General features: G+C 40.3%; 1 protein-coding gene across 1 annotated transcript in view; it reads left to right on the top strand.

Annotated features, from left to right (window-relative positions):
• Nucleotides 1-13,623, top strand: part of LOC121367677 (cartilage matrix protein-like) — a 34,805-nt gene that overhangs the window by 581 nt on the left and 20,601 nt on the right. Inside the window, exons 2-4 of the mRNA XM_041491993.1 lie at nucleotides 6,305-6,359; nucleotides 9,061-9,111; nucleotides 10,376-10,606. Coding sequence (XP_041347927.1) covers nucleotides 6,305-6,359; nucleotides 9,061-9,111; nucleotides 10,376-10,606 — 337 coding nt within the window. The remainder of the gene's footprint in view (nucleotides 1-6,304; nucleotides 6,360-9,060; nucleotides 9,112-10,375; nucleotides 10,607-13,623) is intronic.

The following is a 13,623-nucleotide window of genomic DNA, read 5'->3' as shown; positions in this document are numbered from 1 at the left end:
TCCCGCCCCGAACATAAATAGAGGCTATTTCGGGGGGGGGGGGGGGGGGGGTAATACGATTTTTATGTCAAGGAGTGATGTGTGAAAAACATATTTCACACATCATGGTCTATTTATTATATACATCTTTCCTAATTTTTGACAATATCTTTCGTTTTTCGTTAATATATTTTGGCGTTTTCTTGTGAAAACACGTAACGCAATGATATATTTCTTCCGATAGACCATATACTTTTTAAAAGAAATTTGAATAAAAATTATCTTTATTTAATTACTAAATTAATATTTATTTAATAATGCTGCTGTGCAAACATACCTGACAAAGCTATTCTCCAAAACACCCCAGTGCATGGCGCACATTAAGTCAATACTTTTCTTAATGTAAAGGGCGAGTTGCTTCCCTCTATATAGCAAATTTAAAATGGTGGGCACTTTTTTTTATGTTGTCGTTGGAAGGTTTATTTTGTTAATAATGATGCATGCACTTCAATCGGGAGTTAGTGAGTACGGTAGGTTATATATGTTTGGTTTGTGTGTCCATTTGTTGCAGTATTTCGGTTGAGAAACGGTTGAAACATGGTGCCACAAGTTTTGAATACCAGCTATATATATAGAGTATGTAAAAAATATTCCGACGTAGAAAGAACCACACTTTCAACGCCCCTTCGGACTACTAAAACCCCCAACAAAAACAAAACGAATTGAACGCCGTTAAAATTTAACTTACACTCGATGACAGGACATTGTGTTATTATTATTTAGTTTCGTATTCAGTTCGTTTTAGATGTTTTATCGTAATTGCACTTCATATCTCTTTTTTATAGGTACAGTTGTTTAAATTACATTTTTTTATTTTTCAAATACGACCAGATGCATTGGTAATCATGAAACTTAAATACGGGAGATAATTTAATCATGAACTTTTACAAAAAAGTAAATACGATTTCTATATTTTCACTGTAGCTAAAATACCTGTGAAAAATATGACATTTCGCCGGATAGCACTTTTATGGTTTCCGTAGATCTATATATTTCATTGCTATGAATTTAATAAATATACAGAACTTCACATACGTTGTTTTTGCTTCCTATTTATTGAACGAGTTTATTTTGCGCAAGAATATATACCACGAGACCGCGTATGTGCGATACAAAATAAATTTATTACACGGTTTCAAAATGTCCTTATCACTATAATAAGACTGAATAAGTATGTAATAAAGAACAGAACATAACGGGATGAAAACAAATGATGATGATTTATTCAAAATACTTAACTATTTCTGTTATATACTAGTCTAATAGTATGTAACTTTTAACTAGAAATTAGGTGGCTGGAATATATTTAGGCCTACTGGATACATATCAAATTCCCGTCACTGATACGTTAGTTTTTCATATAGTGGAGAATGTGCGAGGACGTGTGAATTCGTGAAAAACATAAAGCACAAGGCTCGTAAGTGTGAGTAAATACGTTTTCATTAGTCCAACCTTTCGAGTGCATTTTTCAACTTAATTCATTAATTGTTTAAAGGGAGAGCAAACTCAAACATGAGCCTTGTGTGTTGGAAAGATGCATACCCGGACCACCAACACATACTGACACCTTAAGAAATTAAAAAAACGCGTAATTTTAGAGTTAATAAAAAAAACCGTGATTATTCCTGCATTTTCGTTTGTTTTCGGTGCGTCCGGACTTCTAGCTTGGAGCGAAGTGACATCAGCTCCGATCAACTCCTGTATGCACAACAGTGTAAACAAAGGCAGTCATTTACGACAAGGCGCTTCGCTTTTATCAACCTGACTTGTATAAAACAACATAAATTACTTGATAATATCATAAACTATTTAACTATATATATATATATATATATATATATATTTGCATTAATAGAACGAAATGGGGTTATAGTATTTTTTTTCTCTTAAAAAATCCAAAGAAAAAAATGCATATTATTAGGCCTATTGGCAGGGTACGTTGGAGCAAAAACGACCACTCACGATACCCAAGTGATAATTTTCTTTTCTTTGGGACTACGTAATTGGTCAGTTTTGTGATTGTAGATGGGAAAATCCACTTAATCAAGGTTTTTACAAAATTATTTACAGTAATAAAGCAGGACGGCTGTTGTGACGTCAAAGCTTACGATGGTTTTACGATTTCCTAACCCTAAGATAGCTTCGAACATATGAGCCCTATTCTCAAATGGCTAGAGAGCATGTAGCTCAATGATAAAGCACCAACCTGACTCCATGGCTTTAAAACTTTTAGAGGCAAGACTCAATACTCTAACAAAATCTGAGACTTTAACGTCATGGCAACGCTATACAAACTGAATGCGTGTGACGTCATTAAAGAGTTCAGTCCAGGCTCTAACGTTTTATAAGCATGGTGCTTATTATTATTATAACGTTTAGAGTCTAGACTCAAGACTAATAGAAAGAAAAAAATGTTTTATTTAACGACGCACTCAACACATTTTATTTACGGTTATATGGCGTCAGACATATGGTTAAGGACCACACAGATTTTGAGAGGAAACCCGCTGTCGCCACTACATGGGCTACTCTTCCGATTAGCAGCAAGGGATCTTTTATTTGCGCTTCCCACAGGCAGGATAGCACAAACCATGGCCTTTGTTAAACCAGTTATGGATCACTGGTCGGTGCAAGTGGTTTACACCTACCCATTGAGCCTTGCGGAGCACTCACTCAGGGTTTGGAGTCGGTATCTGGATTAAAAATCCCATGCCTCGACTGGGATCTGAACCCAGGACCTACCAGCCTGTAGACCGATGGCCTACCACGACGCCACCGAGGCCGGTCAAGACTAATAGAATATGTTAGTTTTACGTCATGACAACGCTATACAAACTGAATACGTATGACGTCATTAAAGGTTTGAGTCTAGAAAATAAAGTTTCGTAAGTTAAAATGAAGAAGTTTGTTTTGTTTAACGACACCACTAGGTCACTTTCATTTATTAGTTATTGGCTATTGGGTGTCAACCATTTGGTAATTTGGAAATACAGTCTTAAAGAGGAAGCCCGCTACATTTTTCCATTAATAGCAAGGGATCTTTTATATACACCATCCCACAGACAGGATAGCACGTACCACGGCCTTTGATATACCAGTCGTGGTGTACTGGTTGGAACGAGAAATAACCCAATGGGTCACCGACGAGGACCGACCATAAGGCGTGCACTTTATTACTGGGCTACATCCCGCCCTCTTTTAGTGGGTGATATGGTATCTTAGTGTTTAACATTTTCAAAGTTAATGTATTTTGGAATACTGTAGGCGTTCCGTTTTACTGTACAGCCGCTCCCTAGAAAATTCCCGTATCCGCCTCTGCGTCACGCTTGCTACGTCCTTATCACTGAAATCGGACGTTGATAATAATTCAGAGTAACCAATATAATGACGCATATAATTGCTGGCTATTAACACGTAGACTGGCTATTAAAAATAATGTCATAATGTATTCTTTTGTTCTAATCATTCGGTAAATCACTTAATATTTAGCCAGTGCTTTAACTACTGAGTCGAGGTGACCTGCACTAACACTTTGTTAATGTACTTACATGAGGACCGACAATGTCGATACAGTCTAACCTCTGTTAAACAGACTGCTAAAGTCTAAAATACGCCAGATCCGGGTCTGGGTCTGGCGAGTAAACAAAAGAAAGTTAAAATTCGTTTAACGACACCACTAGAACACATTGATTTATTAATTATCGGCTATTGGCTGTCAAACAGTTGGTAATTTTAACATATAGTCTTAGAGAGAAAACCCGCTATATTTTTGTTTTAATTAGTAGCAAGGGATCTTTTATATGCACCATTGCACATGATAGCACATACCACGACCTTTAATGCACTGACCGGAACAAGACATAGCTCAATGGGCCCACAGGCGGAGATCGATCCCAGACAAACGGGGATCTGGGTAGCACTTTACCACTGGGCTACGTCTCGTCTTGGATCTGACGAGTGTGGTACCAGTGTAAAAAATAACTCACTGAATCGAATATGACAAAACACCGCGTCGCTGCTGGTGCGAATTACAGATCTGGTAGCAGACGACATAGCTAGGGATACTCATAGTCACACCTTAGGTCGGGTCAGGTCACGTCATAGGTTGTAACGTGCACATTCAGAGCAAGCTGTTGTAGCACACGACTGTCACGGGCGCAGATGTCGACTTTCGCCGGCTCCTCCGTCCAGGACAGGAAAGGGGTTAGGGGGAGGGTACCACCCGCGCTTGGCAAGTACGAGATAGGGTCGGTAGCTGACGGGGTATTTGTACTGCTATTGAATTTTGATGGGAGCCGGTATCATGAAGCGAACTCAGTACCTACCAGCCTTAAGTCTGTTGGCTTAACCACCGAGGCCGCTTAGAGAGTGATGGTGCCACACACCAATCCTATGAATATATCATTCTGGCTACGCTAATACACAGAACATGTGTTTCGGGCCAAAAGGGTGTATATCACCAACATAAATATACTAAAACGCAAAAGAAACGCAGGTTCTCATTAAATTGGATATAAAATATTAAAAAAACAAAACGAAATGAAGATTTCAACATTTATTTTGGAGCTACACCAATTCGGCACACATTGGTGTTGGAAATTTTTGATTGAATTCCTTTTTGGCTATTGTTTCATGTCATAAAGTAGGGTGGGGGTCCATGTTAAAAATGTGAAAGAGACGACCTGTAGCATTGTCAAAGTCAGTATCGCGTTTGACCACCCTGGGCATTCAAACAGGCAGTGCAACGTCTCCTCATTGAGTTGACAAGCCGTTGAAAGAATGCCTGAGGGAGTGAGTTCCATTCATGGACCAATGCTGCCTCCAGCGCCTGCATATTCTGAGGTTGTCCGCGAGCCTGAAGGCGACGTCCGATTTCATCCCAGACGTGTTCGATAGGCGCCATGTCCGAGATAAGGCTGGCCACGGCAACGTTGGGATGTTGTGCTGAGCCAGCAACGCCTGTGTTGCCCTGGCAGTGTGCGGCCTGGCATTGTCTTGCTGCAGCAAGCGCACACGTGGGTGAGCGGCAAAGAAGGGAACGACGTGATTGTTGATGACGTCATTTTGGTACACGGCGGCATTAACGCGTTGTCTGAACACATGAAGTTGTGTTCTGTGGTTGAATAGAACCCACCCCACACCATCACACTACCCCCGCCCCATCGGTCGGCCTGCAGAACGCAGCAGTCGGAGTAACGTTCATGTCGACGTCGCCATACTCGGATTCGGCCATCAGCGTTGGAAAGATTGTAACGGCTCTCATCAGTAAACAGAACTTGTTGCCACTGGCCACGTCGCCATCTTTGATGTTGTTGCGCCCACTGTTGACGTTGTTGGCGGTGCCGAGGGGTCAATATTGGTCCCACATAAGGACGGCGGTTACGGAGTCCTGCTGCCCTCAGACGGATAGGCGTCGGACGGTATCGGCGGACACTGGACCACGTGGACCACGCACCTGGTGAGCGGTGTTAGCTGCTGGCAGCATCCGATTCCTAAGGTGGGTCACCCGGATGTACCGGTCTAGGGCTGCGGTTGTCACCCTCGGGCGGCCGGTGCGTGGTCGATCGTTCACAGATCCAGTGATTTGGTGACGTTTGAGAAAGGCGTGCGATTGTCGAAACATGACATCCCAATTGTTGGCTACAGCAGTACGGGTCTGTCCGGCTTGCAACATCCCGATGGCCATCCCTCGCTGGAGTTGCGTCAGTCGCGGCATTTTTAAAATGTGATTCTGTTGTCTGTCACTACTCAAATTGAATTTATGCGATTAAATCCAGGTGTGTAGGCTTTATAAGCATTTCAATGAGTGTGTTTGCACTGGATTCATGATACGGATGATCCAGCACGTGCAAACAATGTGTTTTGAGAATTCGTGACATCACACAGGTAATGAAATTGACACGCAGGTGGGACTGCGGTGTGGGTGTGTGCCATGTCCTTTAACACAGTTGAGGTTCAATTCCACCAAAGATACTGCTTTACAAAGTGCAATTCTTTCGCATTTTCAGGACCTGCGTTTCTTTTGCGTTTTAGTATATTATGTGGCTAAAACTACGTTTCAGTCGACATATACACCCTGGATATAAATACTACCACCCCCTCACCCTTAAAGTAAATCAGAAACGAACTGGGGCTTTAACTGATCGTTTCAGAGGATAATTTGTTTTTCTAATGTAACATAGCTTATTGTAACAATATCTGAAATATTTCACTAGTTGAGTTGACTTGAGGGTGATATATTTTGGATCTTTTGTTTTGTCTACAGGTTCTGTCTTCTGAATTAACCGACCTTCAAGATGATTTGGATTCTCTACCCCATGGTATGTACGTTATCCAGGTTTCGTTTTTTTCATTTATCTTTTCTTTTTCATTATTCTTATCTATTACATTGTACTAGATGTAACCCGTGCTACACGCAGGAAAGTTTAGATGGAGTTTGATGGCCTTACACTGGGCTTTCCCCAAACTTGTATGACCGCCGTATAGATAGTCCTCATTAGCTGAGTCTATATACCCGGCTGCCGTTTATATAGCCACTTCTGTGTCAAGTAACAAATATGGCGACCTCCACTGCGGTTGTATTAATGGAATTCATCTTTGTAGCCTATATTTAGCACAATCTGTGTACTGTAATCGACTGGATCTGAGCGCCAAAACTAAAAATCCTTACGAAATGTGGCATCGGGTAAGTGCAAAGAAGGCGGTCAGCAGTGCAAATCAAGGGGAGAAGCGATCCGAACGATGGGAAACTGTTAAAACGGCCTTGCATATTATAGTGTGTTTCCGGGAACTCGACTCTACCTAGAAAAAAAGGGCCGACCGTCATTTTATTTTTTGATTTTGTATTAATACGCAGGTGAAAAGTGTACATGCATATCATTTTATCTAGACCCATAACGGTGAACATAGTTTTTGAAAAAAAGAAGAAGAAAAGAGCCGACCTTCCTTATCTAATTATTTTCTAAACGTTTTCTTTTTAAAGTAGAAGTAGTAGTAGTAGTAGTAGTAGTAGTAGTAGTAGTAGTAGTAGTATTTTGGTACTGGCAAAATTATACCTGGCGACATGATAAAAACGAAATTATAAATACGTTTATATTGCTATTAACTTTTTTCTGAATATAGCAGAAAACGCGGTATTTACTCTATGCGGAGAAAACATGGCAAAATGTCATAAAAATAAACCGTCTTCATCCGATTCGATATTACTAGCCGTCAGTTTACAAACGCAGGAAAGAAGTGACATTTATAGATAATGACTTATTGTACATAAAATCTACACCGAGAAATCGCTACATGAAGTGTGGAATTGTTGAACTGTTTTACTTGGAGAAAATCTCATGTGATCGCGAAACACTGAAGCTTTTAGAATAGATTACCCACAGATTACTCACTCTCTGATTTCTTCTCATGACATTAACCATCCAAACGTTGGACAATATTTCAGTCTTCTTTTCTTTTCTTTGTGTGCGCGCGCGTGCGTGCGTGCGTGTGTGAGTATTTCGTATCAATGTAGTTGGCCGTATACACTGATATAAAAAAAAACACGAATTTATTAAAATTGTAGTTGTATTTCACCCAACCGACGCAGCCTGTGTGATGTAACCGTTATGCAATGAATCTTTTAAACATGTTCGATATTATGTTATTAAGCTATAGCGTGAGGATTTAAAAGTAACATTTTGCGGTGTTAAACCCACAATAACTTACTCTAAAATCAGAGTATGTTTATTTCCACTGTAACATTTCTAAAACGTACTTAAAGTTGGAACTATTTTTAATACGCGAAGCGAACGGAAATGAAGAGTCTGGACATCCCCACTTATAACTGTCGAAACACCAACGCATGTTAACAATAAATAAATAAATAAATACACACAATTGTATAACTTTGAAAACTTACAAAAGTGGGAAATATACTTTAATTAATTAAATTTTTATAAGTCAAACAATTTGTGTAGTCTGGTACCTTGTTTCCTTTGAACTTATTTTCGTGCTTATATCCAATTAAGGTTCAAGCACACTGTCCTGGGCACACACACCTCAGCTATCTGGGCTGTCTGTCCAGGACAGTAGGATAGTGGTTAGTGGATAGTGAGAGAAGAGGGTGCAGGGGTAGGTACCCATTAAGTCGTTAAAATTCGCTCTGGATGGGAACCGGTACCGGGCTGCGAACCCAGTACCTACCAGCCTTATGTCCGATGGCTTAACCACGACACCACCGAGACCGGTCGTCTGCTATCAGTTAAGTTACTGCACTGTACTGTACACTGAAAACCCCGTCCATTTTGCCATCTAGATCAGGCCCTGAATATCAGTGTACACGGTACATTTATGTTGGTCTTGTTAAAAATGCAATGTGTGTACTAACTTTCTTTCCTTTCTTCTGTTGTCAGTTCTATTTCAGATTTCTTATTCGAATCAGTTAAGGTTGATTTGAAATATGTTATCAGTGTACCGAGTAAAACGTAGGATTTTCTCCGGCAGTTACATAAGCGTATGAGACGGGCAACTGCCCTCCCCCCCCCCCCCCCCCCCCCCCCCCCCCCCCCCCCCCCCCCCCCCCCAATGCTACAGCGAAACCTCGAATTCGGGCAAAAATTATACAGATATTTGGGGGAAATGTGCTAAGCTAAGATCTGTTTACCATGTATTTCCATCATCTACTCACAAGAGGTAGAGATTCGTTTGCAACCCTATATAGCTGTTTGGAAGTAATGCTAATATTAATAAATGTTGTTATACATATTCGGGCATTATCGTTTAATTCGGGAAAACGCCAGCCTGCCCCATTACAAAAATGGGAGCCCGTACGCCTATGGGCAGTTATGTTTGTTTGTAAACACTGATTCATATTTGTACGTTAGTAAAGCGTCCTATCGTCAGTTTAAAACCTCTAATTTAGCGTAGGTATCGAGTATTTTCTAAAGTCATGGTAGACTAAACAATAATACATTTAAAGACTATTATTAAAAACAAATTACGTATTTTGTTTGAAACACTAATTTACATTTTATCTTGCAGTTCGAGTTCGGCGTACAATTACTGACAAAGATTTGGGTGGCTTTATAAAAAGTAAGTGTATTTTGGAACATTCGTGTAGGCGTACGCACAACGACACATGTATTGATGAATTAATGGATGGATGAATGAGTGGATGGATGAATGAATGGATGGATGAATGAATGAATGAATGAATGAATGAATGAATGAATGAATGAATGAGAGTGTGAGTGAGTGAGTGAGTGAGTGGATGAATGGATGGATGAATGGATGAATGAATGAATGAGAGTGTGAGTGAGTGAGTGAGTGGTGAATGAGTGAGTGAGTGGATGGATGGATGGATGGGTGGATGGGTGAATGAATGAACAAGCCAACGAACGAACTAAACAACGAATGAATGAATGAATGAATGAATGAATGAATGTTTAAGTATATTACAGCACGATAAAAATATAAGCTACTAGATGTCAAATATTGGGTGTTAAACAGGGGTAAGTATATGAAAGAATGGATGAATGGCTGACATAAATATAAATATTCTACATTTATTACATAGTTATAATAGCATATTTATAATTTTAAAAATAATACAGGAAGACAACACTAAATGCACCCTGGATTTTCGCCCGATCATCCACTGTCAAATAATGTATCGCTCATACAAACATAATAAAATTATATTAATTTTCAAACAATGTTTTAGGGGTGTGGTTGGGTTTTTTTTCATAAAGTATAAAACAAATTAATGTTGTCAATTAGTATGTCTATATTATGAATCGTTGAATGTCATAACTCTGATAAAACAACTTGAGCTGTATCAGAATGATATGACGTTGTTTGAAATCGGCATACAATGAACACATTCAAAGGTATTGCATAACTTGTGATATGTATGCATCAAGAGATAAAAACGTTTAAACTGTTTTGTTTAACGACACCAATAGAGCATATTGATATCAAACATTTGGTAATTCTGATATAGTCTTAGAGAGAAACCCCGCTACACTTTTCCTTTACTAGTATTGGATATTTTATATGCACCATTCTACAGACAGGATAGCACATACCACGGCTTTTTGGTTTACCAGTCGTGGTGTACTGCCTGGATCAAAAGATGAAACAGGAGTAATATGTTTCAACATAAAGAGGAAATTAACTATTGCAAAGCTGAAGTGATCATTTTAATTTTATAGCTTGGTTTGCACGCTAGTTGGTTGTCTTGTTTGAGGGTTGTTGTTTTGTTTTTTGTTGTTGTTGTTTGGGGAAGTTTGGGAGGGGGCAGTTTTGGAGGTTGGTGTAATTATAATTTTGTACATAACTGTTTTATGTGTTTTAGTTTGTAAACAGAATCCTGTGGATCTAGCCTTTGTGATTGACGCTTCCAGCAGTATATGGCGGAGGAATTTCACGATCGGTCTCAAGTTCGTACAGTCCATGGTGCGCATGTACGACATTTCGCCGGATATGGTGCGAATCGCTGTCACAACTTTTGGCGCGGGAGTGTACCAGAGAGCCTCGTTCAGTTTCTCCCGCTTTGATACCCAAGAAGACGTTTCGGATTTCATCGGTAAATAAAATGATGATGATGATGATGATGATGATGATGATGTGGTAAATTATAAATTAATAATATTTTATGTAATAATGTGATTTCTTTGCTAAATTTTAACACCAGTGTAGATGTAATGTGATTTCCAAAGTGAATAATAAATAATAATTAATAATATATGTCACGGGGATCCTATAATACCCGTAACTGAATGAAACACGATTATCCAAATATCTCTCCTAACTCTATATCTATTAGATCCCTCTGTATCGGGCAGTATATACCCGCGTGGCTCGTCTCTAGGTATGAACAGAGATAAGATCTTATATAAAGTATATATAATATAGCACGTTTAGTTCACTAGAAAACACAACAAAAGCACAATACACTTTGGAATCTGTATTAATCTACGCTGACAAAAATACTGCCGCAGTAGTTAATTAACAACAACAAATAGTAACAACCCAGAACTGATCACTTAATTAGTTAATCACTAGGTGTCTAGTTTATACAATATTCTAATCACTTCACCGTGACACAACACCCACACGTGTGATAATTGAGAAACGCTTCCAGGGGAACTTAATTAATAAAGGAATTACAACTCTATTCCTAACTGGTTAATTTTTAATGAACCCTAACTATTCATACAGTAACCTTGTAATACAGAATTAATACTGGTACCTATCACAATAAAGGTCCTCTAGGATGACTGGTTAAGCTTTATATATATTAGAACAGTGAGCCTACAGTCTACTGCGTCAGATTACCGACAGCACCGTCTAAATAATATTGGTATAATACAGTATTAAAATATTTAAAGTCACATCAATCACATCAAGGTTATACAACAGAGCAGAAATAATATATTTACCAGTCCGGACGGACAACGTTCCCCCTGGAAGCCTTCCTATGTTTCTCCCCGATATCTCTAAAACCCTAGCTATTTATTATAAAATCCCAGTATCGCCTGGGGTACATCGCGGCACCGAATACCTACAAGTGATATTTCCACAGCGACCAAGACGACAATTTTCCTTAGATGGACAGACTTGCTGACGCCTAGTCGCCAAAATCACGGTCGTAAAAACCGCACTCGCGGAGGTATTACGTAACTACTGGCCACATGGCCTCCGCATCTAGGCTGGGTGTGTATTAGGCATAGCTCGACCACGGTCGCGCGGAGGTATTACGTAACAAAGTGCCCACCTGGGCTTAAGTGCATATTGGAACTGCACACGGCCCTCTAAAACAATTAATATCGCCACAGGCGAAAACAAAATTAAGAGCATGTTCCGTCACCCCCCCCCCCCCCCCCCCCCCCCCCCCCCCCCCCCCCCCCCCCCCCCCCCCACCTCAAAAGGGATATTTCCTCTACTCTAGGAATAGGGAAATATACTACATTAAAACAAAAAGTGCGTTAACCAACGCATCCGGGCATTTATAACACATAGTAATAAGGTGACTACCAGTAATCACACTGAGTCTCTGAGTCCCTGGTATACAAATAAAATATATAAAAACAAAACAGAAATCAAGAATGTCAACACATTATCATAACGTTCAACTTCGGGACAGGGCATCAGCGATTACATTGGATGTGCCCTTGATATGTTCAATGGTAATTGGGAATTCCTGCAGAAGAAGACTCCATCTCAAAACTCTCTGGTTGGTGGCTTTCATTCTGTGAATGAAGGTAAGCGGATTATGATCAGTAAAGACCACCACTTGATGCACTGCCGATTTCACGTAGATCTGAAAATGCTTCAGAACTTGTACCATGGCCAAAGCTTCCTTCTCTATAGTGGAATAGTTCACGTGGTGTTTGTCAAACTTTTTGGAGAAGAAACTTACAGGATGGTCCAGTCCATTTTCGTCTTCCTGGAACAGCACAGCTCCAGCTCCCACGTCACTGGCATCCACAGCTAGCTTGAAGGGCCTTCGGTAGTCTGGTGCTGCCATCACGGGAGACAAGGAGAGCATCTGCTTAAGACGGTTGAATGACTTCTCGCATTCATCTGACCACTGGAACTTCGTTTCCTTCTTTTTCAGTGTCGCACGTTTTCCAGGTTTTATGTGATAGGTATGCTGTCGACTCGGGTAGCGTTGGGTTCCAAGCGCACATCCTGGATTGAGGTGTTGGTAACCGTTGGAAGGTCCTGACAAATGGAAACATTGTCTTGTATCAAAGTAGTCAACTTTGCTCGCTGGGGCCTCAAGTCTGCTAGAATCTGGTTGTTGGTTAATTTTCTCTCTACAGTCTTGACGTCATCACAGGAAACTGAGTGACTCTCAATTTGGACCGATAACTCTGGAACTATCGGCAGTCTGTCAAAATAACCTTTTAGCAAATTGATGTGGCAATACCTACTTTTCCTAACCCTATCAGGAGTGTTTATCACATACCCTGTCTCATTAACCCGTTTGTGCACAACATAGGGCCCGAAATACCTGTTCTGCACAGAACCCCGTTTAATGGGAAGGTACAGCAGCACCTTATCCCCTGGTTTAAATTCCCGACTCCTAGCCTTCCTATGAAACACTGATTTTATTTTGCTCTGAGCATAGCTCAGTTGCTTCCTAGCTAGTTCGGTTGCCTGCCACCTCCTATCTCTAACTCTCTTATTCATTAATACTCCCTTGTCCTCAGTTAACAATGTAGTGCGAGCTGCCAACAAATTTGGATCAGCCCCCTGCTCTAGTATTAACTCTTGTCTATTACAAGGTAAGTCCCCTCTATCAACCACAACTGGTTCATTCCCTCTCTGCGGGAGATCAACAGGTTCCACCACATTTAGTTCCTCAGTTGACTTATCTACCATTTTACTGATAACCTCATCCACTCCATTTCATGGCCCACACACGTATCAGACAAATCCTCTGGGTCTCGTGTTACCCTTCTGGCCATAGCCCTAGTCTTTACACACGCAGGATATCTAATCTCATCAACCTCACTCTCTTCTATGGGTAAAGGGCTGTCTTCAATTAACAATTGGTCACATTGCGGCTGACAACATTGACTAGTCAAATCATTA

This window comes from Gigantopelta aegis, chromosome 3 (assembly GCF_016097555.1).
Source record: "Gigantopelta aegis isolate Gae_Host chromosome 3, Gae_host_genome, whole genome shotgun sequence".
In the NCBI taxonomy this organism is placed as follows: Eukaryota; Metazoa; Mollusca; class Gastropoda; order Neomphalida; family Peltospiridae; genus Gigantopelta; species Gigantopelta aegis.
Note: the sequence above shows the minus strand (reverse complement) of the source record. Positions and strands in the feature narration are given on the sequence as shown.